Source organism: Chiloscyllium plagiosum, unplaced genomic scaffold (assembly GCF_037043375.1).
Source record: "Chiloscyllium plagiosum isolate Xiang-an unplaced genomic scaffold, Cpla_swu_hap1 HiC_scaffold_47, whole genome shotgun sequence".
Classification (NCBI taxonomy): Eukaryota; Metazoa; Chordata; class Chondrichthyes; order Orectolobiformes; family Hemiscylliidae; genus Chiloscyllium; species Chiloscyllium plagiosum.
In genome coordinates, this window is record NW_028270185.1 from 12,604,291 (window position 1) to 12,624,430 (window position 20,140).

A 20,140-nucleotide genomic window follows, 5' to 3' on the forward strand; every position below is an offset into this window, starting at 1 on the left:
CCCAGTCTCCCTGTAAATACTGACACTCCTCCTCCCCCCATGTCTCCCTGTAAATACTGACACTCCTCCTCCCCCCCCAGTCTCCCTGTAAATACTGACACTCCATGCCCCCCCCCCATGTCTCCCTGTAAATACTGACACTCCTCCTCCCCCCCCCCCCCAGTCTCCCTGTAAATACTGACACTCCTCCTCCCCCCATGGCTCCCTGTAAATACTGACACTCCTCCTCCCCCCCCCCATGTCTCCCTGTAAATACTGACACTCCTCCTCCTCCCCCCCCCCAGTCTCCCTGTAAATACTGACACTCCTCCTCCCCCCCCCCAGTCTCCCTGTAAATACTGACACTCCTCCTCCTCCCCCCCCCAGTCTCCCTGTAAATACTGACACTCCTCTTCCCCCCCAGTCTCCCTGTAAATACTGACACTCCTCCTCCTCCCCCCCAGTCTCCCTGTAAATACTGACACTCCTCCTCCTCCCCCCAGTCTCCCTGTAAATACTGACACTCCTCTTCCCCCCCAGTCTCCCTGTAAATACTGACACTCCTCCTCCTCCCTCCAGTCTCCCTGTAAATACTGACACTCCTCCTCCTCCCCCCCAGTCTCCCTGTAAATACTGACACTCCCCCTCCTCCCCCCAGTCTCCCTGTAAATACTGACACTCCTCCTCCTCCCTCCAGTCTCCCTGTAAATACTGACACTCCTTCCCCCCCCCATGTCTCCCTGTAAATACTGACACTCCTCCTCCTCCCCCCCGTCTCCCTGTAAATACTGACACTCCTTCCCCCCCCCCCAGTCTCCCTGTAAATACTGACACTCCTTCCCCCCCCCCCCCCAGTCTCCCTGTAAATACTGACACTCCCCCCGGCAGTCTCCCTGTAAATACTGACACTCCTTCCCCCCCCCCCCCCCAGTCTCCCTGTAAATACTGACACTCCTTCCCCCCCCCCATGTCTCCCTGTAAATACTGACACTCCTCCTCCTCCCCCCCCCAGTCTCCCTGTAAATACTGACACTCCTCCTCCCCCCATGTCTCCCTGTAAATACTGACACTCCTCCTCCCCCCCCCAGTCTCCCTGTAAATACTGACACTCCTCCTCCCCCCATGGCTCCCTGTAAATACTGACACTCCTCCTCCCCCCCCCCATGTCTCCCTGTAAATACTGACACTCCTCCTCCTCCCCCCCCCCCAGTCTCCCTGTAAATACTGACACTCCTCCTCCTCCCCCCCCCAGTCTCCCTGTAAATACTGACACTCCTCCCCCCCCCAGTCTCCCTGTAAATACTGACACTCCTCCTCCTCCCCCCCAGTCTCCCTGTAAATACTGACACTCCTCCCCCCCCCAGTCTCCCTGTAAATACTGACACTCCTCCTCCTCCCCCCCCAGTCTCCCTGTAAATACTGACACTCCTCCCCCCCCAGTCTCCCTGTAAATACTGACACTCCCCCTCCTCCCCCCAGTCTCCCTGTAAATACTGACACTCCTCCTCCTCCCCCCCAGTCTCCCTGTAAATACTGACACTCCTCCTCCTCCCTCCCCATGTCTCCCTGTAAATACTGACACTCCCCCCCCAGTCTCCCTGTAAATACTGACACTCCTCCTCCTCCCTCCCCATGTCTCCCTGTAAATACTGACACTCCCCCCCCCCCCCCCGATTCTCCCTGTAAATACTGACACTCCTCCCCCCCCAGTCTCCCTGTAAATACTGACACTCCCCCCGGCAGTCTCCCTGTAAATACTGACACTCCTCCTCTCCCCCCCCCCCAGTCTCCCTGTAAATACTGACACTCCCCCCCCAGTCTCCCTGTAAATACTGACACTCCTCCTCCTCCCCCCCCCGTCTCCCTGTAAATACTGACACTCCCCCCCCCAGTCTCCCTGTAAATACTGACACTCCCCCCCCAGTCTCCCTATAAATACTGACACTCCTCCTCCTTCCCCCCAGTCTCCCTGTAAATACTGACCCCCCCCCCGAGTGTCCCTGTAAATACTGACACTCCTCCCCCCCCAGTCTCCCTGTAAATACTGACACTCCTCCTCCTTCCCCCCAGTCTCCCTGTAAATACTGACCCCCCCCCCCGAGTGTCCCTGTAAATACTGACACTCCTCCCCCCCCCCCAGTCTCCCTGTAAATACTGACACTCCTCCTCCTTCCCCCCAGTCTCCCTGTAAATACTGACCCCCCCCCCGAGTGTCCCTGTAAATACTGACACTCCCCCCCCCCCCCCGGAGTCTCCCTGTAAGCACTGACCCCCCCGCCCCCCAGTCTCCCTGTAAATACTGACCCCCCCCCAGTCTCCCTGTAAATACTGACCCCTCCCCCCGAGTGTCCCTGTAAACACTGACACCTTATATGAAAAGGACACGGGTGTGGAGAGATTGTCAGGGGGTATTTGGTGCTTTGTTGACACAGTGCAGTGCAGAATGTGGGACAGTTAACAAGGATAAAGTTTTAATTTGAGAAACAAAGTCCCTGAGCTCTGACTAACTCCTGTCTCTATCCTTTAGTCCAGCCCACTCCCACTTCCCTAGTCTCTAGATTACCGCACTTTGATCGACCTGATCCCGGATCTTACACTGGCTCGCATCCACTCGATCCCCGTTTCATTCACTGGTCCCAGGGACCCCTCGGCTGCAGGAAATTTGGGATCTTCGAAAAGTCTCTGGTCCCGCAGCAACTGGCTCCGGATCTGCTCGAAGTCCTGACCCTGGAACTTCACCGGGTTCTCCCGGCTCCCGGCGCCGTTCGCCCGGGGAGGGTTCTCGGGTCCCTCCAGGATAGAGGGGTCAACGTCTTCGAGCATCCCTGAGTCCGTGTTCCCCATCGCGCTGTCCTGCTCCTGAGCCGAGCTCTCCTTCAAATCACAAGCTCCCCGCCTCTCTCTCTCTCTGGCTTTCCCTTCCTCCTCCTTTAATACCCAGTCCCTCCCTCTCTCTCGGTCCCTCCCTCCAGCTGCCACCCTCTCTCCCTAACCCCCGTTCCTTCCTCCCTCCCTCCTTTCCTCGCCCTTCCCTCCCAATCTGCTGCTCCCCCCTCTCCCCTGCCTCATTGCTCTCCCCTGTCCCTCCTCTTTTCCCCTCTCCTCGAATCCCTCCTTACCATTCAATTCCCCCTCCTCTCCCAAACCATTCTACCCTCCCTGTCCCTTTCCTCAAGTCCCTGACTTTGTATCACTTTCTGTCCCACCCTTTCTCCCTCTCATTTTCTCCCTGTGTCTCCTTCATTCCTCCCTTCTCCGTCCCCTTGCCCCCTGTATCTCATTCTGATCACTCCCTCTCTCCTACCCCCTTTTCCTCCATCTTCCTTGTGTCCTTTCCTCTCATTCAACGTCTGTTTTTCTCTCCTTCCCTCCCTTCTCTCTCCCCTTTCTCTCTCTCCCTCCCACTCTCTCATACCATCCCTCTTCACAGGAAGATATTTTCTGATCTTGTATTCGTGTTGAGGTACGAGTCACACACTGTTGGTTGAGGAAAGCCTCCTTTATTGCACTGTTTCAGATGCAGGTATAGGTTCTTTTACAAATTCAGACTTGAAGAATAGAGCACAGAGCAGTGAACTGGCTAGCAACATCCCACTGTGATCAAGAATGACAGAGATTTTCAAAATTGTAGATTTCCTCTTTGCCCTATTTTCCTGAAGCGGCTGCAAATTAACACGATATAACATGTCGAGGATCTGTCGACAGTGAGAGGCAGTGAGGTTGAAAACCATCAGAGAAAAACTGAACTTCCCTGTGAGCCACTGTGAGATATTGTTAGCCACAATTTTATTCAGAGAAAAATATCTCCTAAATAGAAAAAACAAATGCATTGATGTAGCAACTTTTACCATTGCAGGGCACCCCACTGCACATTTCAACTTGTAGTGATTTTCTAATCAACCTGTTCAGAGATTCTTATTTCACACCTCTTGAACTAGGGCCTTCTGACCCAGAGATAAGGGACACTGCCACCGCGTCATGGTGGCCCACTTTGCACCTTGTGAACTGTCAGAAACACAGTGACAAAGTTGCGTGTAGCAACTTCGGTGTGGTAATGCCCAGATACTGCGGCTGGCAGAGGTAAGTGCATTACTAAACTGAGCCACCTCAGCAGTCAGATCATGGTTGAGATTTAGTCCAAGGGCCAGTCTCCTGTGCTGGGTGTCAGCACTCACTGGCTCACAGAAAGCATTTGGATTACTGTGATCGCTGGAGTAGTCTAGAGAAATGTCAGAGCAGATCATTTCCCTCCCCCTTTATTCTTTCACCTGGGCGACACTGGCCAAGCCAGCATTTATTACCCATCTCTAAGTGCCCTTTAATTATCTCGCTTGGGCATTTCAGAGGGCAGATAAAACCCAACCAAATAGCTGTGGAGACTGGAGTCACATGAAGGCAGGCCAGGTGTGGACAGCAGATTTCCCTTGAGGGGCATTAGATGGCTTTACAACAAATTGACAATCGTTTCATAGTCACCATGTTTAATTTATGATTTGGATTTAAATTCCACCTGCTCCGTGGTGAAATTTGAACCCACTCCAACTGCATTATCACTGTGTCGATCATAAAATTCTTTCAATTGGCCCTGCCTGTTGCGAAGCGTCAATTTTCTTTATGTTACATTCTGCAACTGGACACAAGCCAAAAGTCCTGAGAGCAATACTTTTTTAAAAACTTTTCAGTAATTTGTATCTTTACAATAGAGTCAAAGAGTCGTACAGCACAGGCTGGACCAACCAGTACATGCCGACCATAATCTCAAACTCAGCTAGTCGCACCTGCCTGCGCTTCGACCATATCCCTTCAAACATTCATGTACTTATCTAAGGATCTTTTAACTGCTTTAACCTCTCGATTATGTTGAAAGAGCAGAGTACTAATGGGACAAATTGACGCTTCATAGTTCAGGAAAAGGCCAGCTACAAGGGAATGATCTGTGATGAAATGAAAGACAGGAGAGGTTAAATATTGGAAAGGTCAGTCATGCAGAGCTCAGGGTGGAAATATAATAAAGGCAACAAAAGAACTACTTAGATCAGTCTTTGAAAACTGCAAACAGACGAAACCAGTTTCACACAAAGGAGACAGAATGGCGACGAGGAGATTATGTTGATCCCATTGTTGGGTTCAGAAAGCTGTGAAGTAACCAACTGAGAAAAAAAATACATCCTGTTCCTTGAGTTTGCACTGACTTTCGTTGGTAAGGTCAAGGTGAGAGCAGGTTGGGTCGTGGTTGCCCACTGAACCAAGGTGTTCTGCTGAACGGGTCACCTCATCTGCGATTGGTCTCCTCACAGGAGGGCTGACCACACTGGAAAGCAGCCACGCAGCGGACGGCCTCCAGAAACCCGGGTAATGTCTGGGGGACCTGGGTTTGAATCCTGCTGTGGGAGATGGTGGAATTTGAAATCAGTAAAACTTTGGAATTAGGCGGTAAATGATGATTGTGAATTGATTGTCAGGGAAAACAAAAAAACCTGTGGCTCACTTATATTCTTTAGGCGAGGAAACTACCATGCTTACCTTGTCTGGCCTACATGTGACTCCAGGTTCACATTGTTGTGGTTGACTCTTCACTCGACCCTCACCCTATGAATGAGTTTTTTTAAAATGCAGAATACTGAAGTACATCACTATTTAACTACGAAATATATGTACAATGTCAGTTTATGTTCTCAGATGTTATATAGATGGGGCTTTTAGGACCAGAGCTTGTGGAGTGTAACTCGATCCCCCATGCAAAGTCATTTCTGATATATTTCTATTGTAATTCCTATCTCTTGTGTTTTTCAGGGGATATTGTTGAGCATGATATTTACCAGTAGGTGGCAGCACAACAGGAGACAGGGATGATCTGGCCCTGCCACACTCTGGGCTGATTGCTGGATGTCACTGTCGGGGTATATAATGGACAGTCTGCCCACTGTCTCCGGCCTTGGTGCTGCCACCCAGCTGGGACCTCTCCCCTGTTATAAGCCCGACCTTCTGCCAGGGCCGCAGGGACACCACTGGAGGAAGGATGCTATTGCAGAGTAACACATTGTTTACATAGGCTTTTAAACATGGATTCCACAATTAAATAATAGGAACAAAGATTATTGGGAATTGCATGCAGCTGTAGCCTTTTTAGTATATCATACTTTTTGATGCTTAAGTTCATATGTGATGAGCACCATTAAAAAAAACCTACATGCTTTTTCACCCATTCTCACAATTGTTGCATTTTGAGGGCTGGTGTTTCCAGCCCACCACTGAGTCACCAAACCTGGAAATATCATTTACAACCAGCGGTTTGAAAGATTCAAGATTTACACAGAACCCCTCGCTCTGAAAATATCTGATCCTTTTTATTTTTTTGATGGAAGTTGTGCGTCAGTGGCAAGATCAGCGTCTGTGTAGACTCATCCACATGGCTGTTTTTTAAGTTTGATCAAGTCAACAAGACATCAGACATGAAGGATTTCACAGCTAAACCCACTCTCAAATGTTTTCCATACAGAATCATGAATCTCTTGGCGGGGAGGGGGAGGGGGGGAGGGGAGAGACCAGCATAGTGGTACCGTCCCTGGACTAGCGATCCAGAGGCACACAATGAGTGTCTGGGGGTGAGGGTTGAAGCCCAATTGAAAGCTTATCCTAAGTGAGCAATTATTGATGGTTGTGAAAATCCATCCAGTTCACTCATGTCCCTTTAGCGAAGGAAATCTGCCCATCCTTACCTGGTGTGGCCTACATGTGACTCCAGACCCCACAGCAGTTGTCACCGTCATAGTTGGGATGAGCCACTGACGCTGATCTTGCCACTGACTCTCAACTTCCATCAAAGAAATAAAAGGGATCAGAAATTTTCAGAGCGAAGGGTTCTGTGTAAATCTTGAATCTTTCAAACCGCTGGTTGTAAATGATATTTTCAGGTTTGGTGACTCAGTGATTGTGAGGAAGGATTTTCACCTCTACACCCTCAACCCTTTCTGTATGAGCCCCTCATTCTATAACGTTATGCTCTAACCACTCTCTATCTAAAGATGTCACCTAACACTCTACTGCAGTGGGTTAAGGATGCTGCAATATCTGATATAAATAAGGCATCTTTTAGAATGAGGGAGGTGGGAGACAGGTGAGAAGGTGGAGCTGAGGTAGAAAATAAGCTACAGTTATATCGAATGGCAGAGGCCCTAGTTCTTTTGTTTTGTCTACAACTCCTGTCTCTGCCCTCATCTAATCCCTCTACCCTATAATTCCCCCTCTGAACTCTCAGGCCCCTTCACTCACAAGCCCTGGCCTCCTTACAATACCCATCCTTCACCCTCTTCCAGACCCAAAGGTCCCTCAGTCTAAATTCTGATCTTATTCACCCATAAAACTGTGTTCCCACCTTCATCCAGGTTCCCATGAGGTATCGCTGTTGTGAACAGGCCAGCAGGCTGGGCTGGGAGCATGCCCTGCATTAAAAGATAAATTAATCAGAAGGGGAGTCCCTTGAACCTTGGGCCAAGGGGCAAATGCAGCCTTTTAAAAAAAAATGTTCGATCCCTGTGCTCTGATTTGTGGGCGGTTAAGACTCTCGATTGTAAAGATTAATTGCATTGTTGGGTCCGGGAGTTTGCTCAGTGGCTGCAGGTTCACCTTTGGGTCCACTCATTCGGCTTTGGGTTTGGATCCTGGGAGCTTAGCCTGGATTCTGGAAAGAGAGAAAGAGAGACCGACTGAAGAGAGATGGAGATTCCTCTGGTTAAAAAAAAAACGCTGCTTCCGACAGGAGAGGTCTAACTGGCATGGACTCAGCCAGGAGAACATCTGGGGCTGGGGTTTGTGAACGAACACGTTTGTCTCTTGGACAGTGGAAATGGGTCGGGAGGAAAGAACGATCAGGAGGAGAGAGGGTCAGTGAGAGAGGGGCAGTCAGTGGCTGGGTTGTCTGTGGGTGAGGGGTCTGTGGGGGAGGTCAGCGGAGAAGGGGGTCAAAAAGGGCGGGAGGTGAGGACAGGCAATAGGAGAGGGGGTGAGTGGAGAAGGAGGCTACTGGAGGAGGGGTTAGTGGGGGGCAAGTGGGATAGGTGGATAGTGGGGAGCATTCGCGGAAGCCAGTAAAGAGAAGTGTACTTTGCTGTGAATTCCTTGATCTGTCCTGTCACCAGCCCCAGGTACTGGTTGATGTGAACCTGGTGGAGAGAAACGGGAGAATCAGTAGAAGTCACGAAAGTTAGTGAGATGGGGAAGCCATTCTTATCACACAGCCAAAGCTCCTTATGCAGCACAGATCACTTACACACACACAGACGTACAAACACAGATACAGAGACAGACAGATATGCAAACACAGACACATACTGCCTAGCAAGGGGATATTGGAAGGAATCAGCAACTCGATGGTTGCCCTAATGGCACTAAGGCCAAACTTTACCTCCTGCTACATGTCAGTCTTTGTGGGTTATACACGTTTGGTAAAGGGCAGGAGGCTGAGCTGGAGGAGGTAGCTCCAATACGTACCTTGTGTTTCCGATACACCAAAGGAACAATGAAGATAGCAACTGTCACTGAAAACAAGAGAAAACAACATCAGGACATGTGCAGTGTTTTTAAAAAACTTTATTCAGCCACAGGATGTGGACATTACCGACAAGGCTGGCTGTTGTTACCCAGGTAAAAACAATGACTGCAGGTGCTGGAAACCAGATTCTGGACTAGTGGTGCTGGAAGAGCACAGCAGTTCAGGCAGCGTCCGAGGAGCAGGAATAAAATTGTTACCCATCCCAACTCGCCATTGAATGAACTCGGCTTGATCAGCCATTTCAGAGGGCAGTTAAGACCTGACCCATTGCAATGGGTATGGAGTCATGCATAAGCCAGCCCTGGTAAGGGTGGCTGATTTCCAACCCTAAGGGATTGGGTTGTTAAAAATGATAATCGGTGATCTTTAACGTGGTCACCATTACTGAGAGTAGCTATAAATACAAACATAAGGAAAAGTGTAGGCCAATCGGCCCATTGAGTCTGTTCCACCGTTCAATAAGATTGTGGCTGATCTGAGTTTAACCTCAACTCTACATTTCTGCATATCCTTGATAATCTTTAAATCCCCTTGGTCATCAATTGTACAGGCCTATCATCTCACAACACAGACAGAGGCCATTTGGTGCATTGACCCCATGCCAGCTCTTTGAAAGAGCTCTCCAATTAGTCCCGGTCCCTTCTTATTTTGCTCTTTTACTGACAGTTCTACAATACTTTTCCACTTCAAACGTTTATCTTGTCAAAGTTACTCAACCTTTAAAGGCTACTTCCAGAGGACATTCTAGCTCCCCCTGTCGCTTTGCTGGGAGAATTCCCTCGAGTCTGGGAGAGGGCCAAAGGTTCTGTAACGAATCTCCCCATTCGCACATTGGTAGAGTCTTGGACAAACAACTTCGACAATGTGAACTGGGCAGCAGAATTCCTGGCGATTGCCTGAAACTCGCTCAGTGAGAGACACAGCATCTGGTCGAAACTGGTTCCCTTCAGTTCCTATTGGATCTGCTTCAGACAGTGCATTCCTTAACAAGTCACTGCACAAAAATAAATTCGCTTCATCTCTCCATCTACGTCTTTGTTGATTATGTTCAATTTGGGCCAATGGGTTACTGACACTCCAGCCAGGTGGAAATGTGAACTATTACAAACCCCTTCATCATGTGGAACGTGTCGATAAATGTTCCCTTAGCTTTAAGGTGAACAATCCCAGTTTCTCTAGTCTCTGCGCATGTGTATGTGTGTGTGTTTGAGTGCAAAGCATTAAGAGGAACAAAAGTGGGAAATTCTATCTGAACCATTTCACTAATTAAATCATGTTCAGCTTCACCTTACCTGAGGTCAGTTTACTCAGCAGAGGGGAAGGATAGCTTCTGAGCTCTGCCTGCTCTACGATTCAGTTTCAACCAGATGCTGTGTCTGTCACTGAGCATGTTTCAGTCAGTCAGTCATCCCCCCCCAGCCCCCAACCTATCCACCCCAGGAATTCTGCTGCCCAGTTCACATTGTCGAAGTTGTTTGTCCAAGACTCTACAAATGTGATAATGGAGAGAATCCTTACAGAACCTCCAGGCCTCTCCCAGACTGGAGGGAATTCTCCCGGTGAAGCCACCGGGGGAGCTGGAATGTCCCCCTGGAAATTAAAAATCACACAACACCAGGTTATAGTCCAACAGGTTTAGTTGGAAGCACACTAGCTTTTGGAGCGACGCTCCTTCATCACCTGATGGAGAGACGCTCCGAAAGCTAGCATGCTTCCAATTAAACCTGTTGGACTATAGAGGTAAAAATAATGACTGCAGATGCTGGAAACCAGATTCTGGATTAGTGGTGCTGGAAGAGCACAGCAGTTCAGGCAGCATCCAAGGAGCTTCGAAATCGACGTTTCGGGCAAAAGCCCTTCATTAGGAATAAAGGCAGTGAGCCTGAAGCGTGGAGAGATAAGCTAGAGGAGGGTGGGGGTGGGGAGAAAGTAGCATAGAGTACAATGGGTGAGTGGGGGAGGGGATGAAGGTGATAGGTCAGGGAGGAGAGGGTGGAGTGGATAGGTGGAAAAGGAAATAGTCAGGTAGGACAAGTCCGGACAAGTCATGGGGTCAGTGCTGAGCTGGAAGTTTAGAACTAGGGTGAGGTGGGGGAAGGGGAAATGAGGAAACTGTTGAAGTCCAGATTGATGTCCTGGGGTTGAAGTGTTCCTAGGCGGAAGATGAGGCGTTCTTCCTCCAAGCGTCTGGTGGTGAGGAGCAGCGGTGAAGGAGGCCCAGGACCTCCATGTCCTCAGCAGAGTGGGAGGGGGAGTTGAAATGTTGGGCCACGGGGCGGAGTGGTTGATTGGTGCGGGTGTCTCGGAGATGTTCCCTAAAGCGCTCTGCTAGGAGGCGCCCAGTCTCCCCAATGTAGAGGAGACCGCATCGGGAGCAACGGATACAATAAATGATATTAGTGGATGTGCAAGTAAAACTTTGATGGATGTGGAAGGCTCCTTCAGGGCCTTGGATAGAGGTGAGGGAGGAGGTGTGGGCGCAGGTTTTACAGTTCCTGCGGTGGCAGGGGAAAGTGCCAGGATGGGAGGGTGGGTTGTAGGGGGGGGGGGGCGTGGACCTGACCAGGTAGTCACAGAGGGAACGGTCTTTGCGGAAGGCGGAAAGGGGTGGGGAGGGAAATATATCCCTGGTGGTGGGGTCTGTTTGGAGGTGGCGGAAATGTCGGTGGATGATTTGGTTTATACGAAGGTTGGTAGGGTGGAAGGTGAGCACCAGGGGCGTTCTGTCCTTGTTACGGTTGGAGGGGTGGGGTCTGAGGGCGGAGGTGCAGGATGTAGACGAGATGCGTTGGAGGGCATCTTTAACCACGTGGGAAGGGAAATTGCGGTCTCTAAAGAAGGAGGCCATCTGGTGTGTTCTGTGGTGGAACTGGTCCTCCTGGGAGCAGATCTGGTGGAGGCGGAGGAATTGGGAATACGGGATGGCATTTTTGCAGGAGATAGGGTGGGAAGAGGTGTAATCCAGGTAGCTGTGGGAGTCGGTGGGTTTGTAAAAAATGTCAGTGTCAAGTCGGTCGTCATTAATGGAGATGGAGAGGTCCAGGAAGGGGAGGGAGGTGTCAGAGATGGTCCAGGTAAATTTAAGGTCAGGGTGGAATGTGTTGGTGAAGTTGATGAATTGCTCAACCTCCTCACAGGAGCACGAGGTGGCGCCAATGCAGTCATCAATGTAGCAGAGGAAGAGGTGGGGAGTGGTGTCGGTGTAATTACAGAAGATCAACTGCGCTACGTAGCCAACAAAGAGACAGGCATAGCTGGGGCCCATATGTGTGCCCATGCTACCCCTTTGGTCTCGAGGAAGTGGGAGGATTCAAAGGAGAAATTGTTAAGGGTGAGGACCAGTTCGGCCAAACGAATGAGAGTGTCGGTGGAAGGGTACTGTTGGGGACGTCTGGAGAGGAAAAAACGGAGGGCTTGGAGGCCCTGGTCATGGCGGATGGAGGTGTAGAGGGATTGGATATCCATGTGAAGATGAGGTGTTGGAGGCCGGGGAAACGGAAGTCTTGGAGGAGGTGGAGGGCGTGGGTGGTGTCTCAAACGTATGTGGGTTGTTCCTGGACTAGGGGGGATAGGACAGTGTCGAGGTAGGTAGAGATGAGTTCAGTGGGGCAGAAGCATGCTGAGACATGGGTCGGCCAGGGTGGTCAGGCTTGTGGATCTTGGGAAGGAGGTCGAACCGGGCAGTGCGGGGTTCCCGGACTATGAGGTTGGAAGCTGTGGGTGGGAGATCTCCTGAGGTGATGAGGTTCTGTATGATCTGGGAGATGATGGTTTGGTGATGGAGGGTGGGATCATGGTCGAGGGGGCAGTAGGAAGAGGTGTCCTCGAGTTGACGTTTGGCTTCAGCGGTGTAGAGGTCAGTGTGCCAGACTACCACTGCGCCCCCTTTATCTGCTGGCTTGATGGTGAGGTTGGGATTAGAGCAGAGGGATTGGAGGGCTGCGCGTTGTGAGGGTGAGAGGTTGGAGTGGGGGAGGGAAGTAGACAGGTTGAGCGGTTAATGTCCCGGCGGCAGTTGGAAATGAAGAGGTCGAGGGCGGGTAATAGGCCAGCGCGGGGTGTCCAGGTGGATGCAGTGTGTTAGAGGTGGGCGAAGGGGTCCTCGGAAGGTGGGTGGGAGTCCTGATTGTGAAAGTAAGCTCAGAGGCGGAGGCGACAGAAGAATTGTTCGACGTCACAGTGTTTATTAAATTCATTGATGCGTGGACGGAGGGGGACGAAGGTGAGTCCTTTGCTGAGGACTGATCGTTCGTCCTCAGTGATGGGAAGGTCTGGAGGGATGGTGAAAACTTGGCAGGTCTGGGAGCTGGGATCTCGTGTGGGTGTAGAGCTGGGAGTGGGGGCGGAGCCAGTAACTGGAGTGGGTGTGATGGTGGGGGGAATGGGGGTGGAGTCATGAACAGGGATAGTGTTCCCCTTGGGGTTCTGGGGGGTGGGGATAGTGACAGTGGGGTCTATGGAAGGCATGTCAGCAGAATGCAGGTAAGTGGCATTGGTGGGGGCGGAAGTGGTGGTGACAACGGCAGTAGGGGTGGCGGAAGTCACAGAGCATGTGGCATCAGCGATGATGTGAGGGGCGGAAGTGATGTCACGTGTGATGCATGAGGAATTGTGAGGGGTGGAAGTGGTTGTGGGAGTGGCGGAAGTGACATCATCAATCAGCGTGGGGGTGGCAGCTGTATTAGCCGCATGGCTAATGGCGGAATAGGTTCCGAGGCCAGGGGAATCTTCTGGAATGTTTGAGGAGCGCTGGTTATGGAGGTGGGTGGATAAAAGTTTGTTGCGCTGGTTATGGAGGTGGGTGGATTATAACCTGGTGTTGTGTGATTTTTAACTTTGTACACTCCAGTCCAACACCGGCATCTCCAAATCATGACCCCTGGAAGTTGGCTTTGTAGATTTAGTAACTTTGGCAGGCGCGCCCTACTCCTTACCCAGAATAGTGAGGGTCAGGCCATTAAATATGGCCCCGACATATGTCATCAGCCACAGCAGCACTCCGAACTGGAAAAGAGAAAGAGAGACACACACAAACTCAGCAACTAATCTTTCCCACAGTGATAAACCAGTAAACCTGTTGAAGGAGACACACCGTTCTAACTTGTATGCTGCAAATTCAAACTCCAGTATGACCAGTATATTCGTTTCCATGAGTGGCTTCTTTTCACTGTTTTCCTTCCCGCAGGGTCCCAACACCCCCCCATCCCCATCATAAATTGGACAGAACTCAATCAAGGGAGCTATTCCGCCCAATGTCCCCCCGTGGCTGCATGTTGAAAGAGGTCATAAGCCATAGGAGCATGAGGACGCGATTCAGCCTGCACTATGTCTGCTCTGTCACTCAATGAGGTCATGGATCAGCCTCAACACCACTCTTCTGCCTTGTCTCTATGTCCCTTGATTACTGACTAGAAATCCGTCTTTCTCAGCCTTGCATCCACTTAATGTTCCAGCCTCGACACCCCTCTGTGGTGAAGAATTCTGCAGATCCCTTCTGAGAAATTCCTCCTCATCTCGGTCTTAAATGTATGTCCCCTTACTCTGAGATGATGCCCTCTGCTCCTAGACTCTCTCACAACAAAGAACCAAGCTATCTGCATCCCTCCACACACACACACACACACACACACACACATATACATACACACACTCCCTCCCTCCACACACACACTATCCCTCCACACACACACAATTCCTCCACACACACACACACACACACACAATTCCTCCACACACACACTCCCTCCTCCACACACACTCCCTCCTTCACACACACGCAGACACACACACTCCCTCCTCATACAGACACACACAATCCCTCCACACACACACGCACACACCCTCCACGCACACTCCCTCCACGCACACTCCCTCCACGCACACTCCCTCCACGCACACACTCCCTCCATACACACACACTCCCTCCACACACCCTACACACACCAACACATCCCTCCTCCACACTCACACACACTCCCTCCACACACATACACATTCCCTCCACACACACACACACACACTTCCTCCACACACACACTTCCTACACACACACACACACACTTCCTCCACACACACACTTCCTCCACACATACACACACACTTCCTCCCGACACTCACTACCTTCTCCACATACACTCCCTCCTCATACAGACATACACACTCCCTCCACACACGCACACTCCCTCCACACACACACACACGCACACTCCCTCCACACACCCACACACACACTCCCTCCACACACCCACACACACTCCCTCCACACACCCACACACACACCCACACTCCCTCCACACACAGACACACACACTCCCTCCACACACACACTGCACACACACACACCATCCACACACACACACTCCCTCCACACACACACTGCACACACACACACCATCCACACACACACACACCCTCCACACACACACTGCACACACACACACCATCCACACACACACACACACACTCACACCCACACCCCCCCCCCACACACCCCCATCACACCCTACACACATATACTTCCTCCCCACACACACCCTACACACACATACTTCCTCCACACACACAGACACACACACACCCTCCACACACAGACACACACTCCTTCCACACACACACACTACACAGACACACACTACACACACACACTACACACACACTCCCTCCACACACACACACACTCCCCCCCACATATACACACACACACACTCCCTCCACACACACCCACACACACTCCCTCCACACACACACTCCCTCCACACACACACTCACTCCCTCCACACACACTCCCCCCCACACACACACACTCCATCCCCACACACACACACTCCACACACACACCACACACACACACAACTCCCCCCACACACACGCTCCCCCCCACACACACGCTCCCTCCCCTTACATACACTCCCTCCCCCACACACACACACTCCCTTCACCCACACACTCCCTCCACACCCACACACACTCCCTCCATACCCACACACACTCCCTCCACACCCACACACACTCCCTCCACACCCACACACACGCTTCCTCCACACCCACACACGCTTCCTCCACACCCACACACGCTTCCTCCACACCCACACACACACACACTCCCTCCACACACACACACACACTCCCTCCACACACACACACACACTCCACACCCACACACCCACTCCCTCCACACACACACACGCACACTCCCTCCACATACACACGCACACTCCCTCCACACACACACTCCCTCCACACACACACTCCCTCCACACACACACCCACACTCCCTCCACACACACACACTCCCTCCACACACACACACTCCCTCCACACACACACACTTCCTCCACACACACACACACTTCCTCCACACACACACACTCCCTCCACACACACCCACTTCCTCCACACATACTTCCTCCACACACACTTCCTCCACACACACACACTCCCTCCACACGCACACACTACATGCACACTCCCTCCACACACACACCCTCCACACACACACTCCCTCCACACACACACACTCCCTCCACACACACACACACTCCCTCCACACACACACACACACACTCCCTCCACACACACACACTCCCTCCACACACACACACTCCCTCCACACACACACACTCCCTCCACACACACACACACTCCCTCCACACACACACACACTCCCTCCACACACACTACACACACACTCCCTCCACACACACACATGCACACTCCCTCCACACACACTACACACACACTTCCTCCACATACACACACACTACACGCACACTCCCTCCACACACACACACTACACGCACACTCCCTCCACACACACACTTCCTCTACACACACACACACACACACTTCCTCCACACACACACACATTCCCTCCACACACACATACGCACACTCCCTCCACACACACTACACACACACTTCCTCCACACACGCACATTCCCTCCACACACACACACTACACGCACACTCCCTCCACATACACACACTTCCTCCACACCCACAGACTTCCTTCACACACACACACACACACTTCCTCCACACCCACAGACTTCCTCCACACACACACACACACACATTTCCTCCACACACACACACCCTTCCTCCACACACAGACGCTCCACACACACACGGACCCTCCACACACACATGGACCCTCCACACACACACACGCACCCTCCCTCCACACACACACGCACCTTCCCTCCACACACACACGCACCCTCCCTCCACACACACACGCACCCTCCCTCCACACACACACGCACCCTCCCTCCACACACACACTACACACACACTCCCTCCACACACACACCCTCCCTCCACACACACACACACACTTCCTCCACACACACACACACACTCCCTCCACACACACACACACACACACTCCCTCCACACACACACACACACTCCCTCCACACACACACATGCACACTCCCTCCACACACACTACACACACACTTCCTCCACACACACACACACGCACACTCCCTCCACACACACACACTTCCTCCACACACACACACACTCCCTCCACACACACACACACTCCCTCCACACACACACACACACTCCCTCCACACACACACACACACTCCCTCCACACACACACACACACTTCCTCCACACCCACAGACTTCCTCCACACACACACACATATTTCCTCCACACACACACCCTTCCTCCACACACACCCTCCATACACACACAGACCCTCCACACACACACACGCACCCTCCCTCCACACACACAAGCACCCTCCCTCCACACACACCCTCCCTCCACACACACACACACATGCACACTCCCTCCACACACACACGCGCACACTCCCTCCACACACACACACGCACACTCCCTCCACACACACTCCCTCCACACACGCACACTCCCTCCACACACGCACACTCCCTCCACACACGCACACTCCCTCCACACACGCACACTACACACACGCACACTCCCTCCACACACACACACTCCCTCCACACACACATGCACACTCCCTCCACACACACACACACTTCCTCCACACACAGACACACACACACTCCCTCCACACACACATGCACATTTCCTCCACACACACACATTACACACACACACACACTCCCTCTACACACAGACACACACACTCCCTCCACACACAGACACTACACACACAGACACACCCTACACACAAACTTGCTCCCCACACACACACACACACATATTCCCTCCCCCCAGCCACAAACACCCTCCCCCCCGCCACACACACACAGACACACACACACACCCTGTCAAGTCCTCTAAGAATCTTGGATGTTTCAACAAGGTCTCCTCTCATTCTACTACCTTCCAATGAGAGCTCTTCAGGCAGTCCTAGAACCTTTGCTCTTTTCCCACACAACCCACAAATTTCTTCCTTTTGAAATAGGAAAGGAATCCTGTATCCTTTCCAATACATCCAAATCCCTTTTGAGAGTTATTATTTAATTTGCCCTTCCAGGCAGCACATTCCACATCATAGCAACTCATGGCATGAAAATATTCACCTCGTCATCTCTCTGATCCTTTTGTCAATTACCTTAAATCCGTCTGACCCCCCTCCTGCCATTGCAAACATCTGCCTCTTTTAATGACTTTGAACACCTCTTCACTGTATCCACCTTTCACCTCTTCTGTCCCAGAGAAAGTAACCTCAGCTTCTCCATTGCCCTCCAGATCAATGGAGTACTGTATCAACTGGGCTACCGCAAATGATATAAAGTACAGCATTTCGCATTCAAACTGAAATCAGAACATCTTGGAAATACACAGTCGGCTGTCAGATTTTAGAGTCATAGTCATAGAATCATAGAGATGTACAGCATGGAAACAGACCCTTCGGTCCAACCCGTCCATGCCGACCAGATATCCCAATTCAATCTAGTCCCACCTACCAGCACCCGGCCCATATCCCTCCAAATCCTTCCTATTCATATACCCATCCAAATGCCTTTTAAATGTTGCAATTGTACCAGCCTCCACCACTTCCTCTGGCAGCTCATTCCATACACTCACCACGCTTTGCGTGAAAAAGTTGCCCTTTATGCATTTTTTATATCTCTTTAATATCTTTCCTCTCTCACCCTAAACCTATGCCCTCTAGTTCTAAACTCCCCCACCCCAGATTTTGTCGATTTATCCTATCCATGCCTCTCATGATTTTATAAACCTCTATAAGGTCACCCCTCAGTCTCCGACGCTCCAGGGAAACCAGCCCCAGCCTATTCACCCTCAAATCCTCCAACCCTGGCAACATCCTTGTAAATCTTCTCAGAATCCTTTCAAGTTTCTGATAGGAAGGAGATCAGAACTGCACGCAATAAGAGGGCAAAAGTAAAATGGTTTTTTGTTTCTGTTAAAAGCAAAATACCGTGGATGTGACAATGTGCTGGAAATCTGAAACAAACACAGGAAGTGCTGGAGAAAGTCAGCAGTTCTAGAGAGAGAAGCAGAATTAACGTTTCAACTCCAGTATAAATCTTCTTTGGAACTGAAACTGATATTCTGACTCTGTTTCCCTCATCACAGAGGCTGCTGGTGGTCACTGCCCTGGATCATATCCTGAGATAGACTCATAGAGATGTATCTTTTGGTCAAACTCATCCATGCTGATTAGATATTCTAAACTGATCTAGTCCCATTTGCCAGCACCCGGTCCATATCCCTCCAAACCCTTCCTATTCATATACTCATCCAAATGCCTCTTAAATGTTGCAATTGTACCAGCCTCCAACACCTCCTCTGGCAGCTCATTCCATACACGCACCACCCTCTGTGTGAAAAAGTTGCCCGTTAGGTTCCTTTATATATTTCACCTCTCACCTTAAACCTATGACCTCTAGCTTGGATTTCCCCACCCTCGGAAAAGCACCATGGCTATTCACCCTATCCATGCCCCTCATGATTTTATAAACCTCTATAAGGTCACTCCCCAGCCTCTGACGTTCCAGGGAAAATGGCACCGGCCTATTCAGCCTCTCCCTGTAGCTCAAACTCGCTAACCCTGGCAACATCCATGTAAACCTTTTCTGCGTCCTTTCCAGTTTTTCAACATCTTTCCTACAGCAGGGAGAACAGAACTGAATGCAGTATTCCAAAGTGGCCTCACCAATGTCCTGCAGAGCTGCAAGATGACTGTTGGCGATCGATGTTCAAGATGGAAATCAAAGAAGCTGATATCACCAGGCACCTGCCCTGTCTCCCACACTGGGAACTGTCATCGTCTGCTTTCACTCAAGTGGATGGTACGTTGGGAAAATGCATCCCAATGAGGTGATATTAACTGATAGTGAGAAGTTAATAGGCCTCTCACCACCTACGAGTGAGAAATCCCTCTCAACATTGTTTGAAAAATGGGAATTTCTACACTGAAAATTGGGAAGCTCCTTGCTGTAGATCCCATCCAATTTTCCCAACTTTGTCGCCAATGCTGACATCCTTCAGGAACTGGCAGAATCCAGCCGATTGAGTCGGAGATGAGGTTGAAAGTCAAAAGACAGACAGACACCTATGGAGCTAGTTTGAGATCCCAGTCAGCTGAGGGACAAGGAGGTACTAGAACTGCCGAAGATCTCAGAGGGATTA

The 20,140-nt window shown here is 51.0% G+C and overlaps 2 protein-coding genes across 4 annotated transcripts in view; both read right to left on the minus strand.

Moving 5' to 3' along the window:
- The window catches only part of capn12 (calpain 12), a 49,714-nt gene extending 46,861 nt beyond the window's left edge, over window positions 1–2,853 (minus strand). The window contains exon 1 of the mRNA XM_087983983.1: window positions 2,575–2,853. Within this exon, the coding sequence (XP_087840109.1) occupies window positions 2,575–2,823 (249 nt within the window). The 5' untranslated portion in view covers window positions 2,824–2,853. The remainder of the gene's footprint in view (window positions 1–2,574) is intronic.
- A 3,276-nt stretch (window positions 2,854–6,129) lies between these two features.
- LOC122542705 (reticulon-1-A-like) overlaps window positions 6,130–20,140 on the minus strand; it is a 66,388-nt gene continuing 52,377 nt past the window's right edge. Inside the window, exons 7-10 of one of the 3 annotated variants that reach the window (XM_087983978.1) lie at window positions 13,465–13,534; window positions 8,470–8,516; window positions 8,083–8,141; window positions 6,130–7,660 (exon numbers count right to left, since the gene is read on the minus strand). In XM_087983978.1, the coding sequence (XP_087840104.1) occupies window positions 7,618–7,660; window positions 8,083–8,141; window positions 8,470–8,516; window positions 13,465–13,534 (219 nt within the window). In that variant the 3' untranslated portion in view covers window positions 6,130–7,617. The remainder of the gene's footprint in view (window positions 7,661–8,082; window positions 8,142–8,469; window positions 8,517–13,464; window positions 13,535–20,140) is intronic. The other 2 variants (XM_087983980.1, XM_087983981.1) reach the window with 2 other exon arrangements.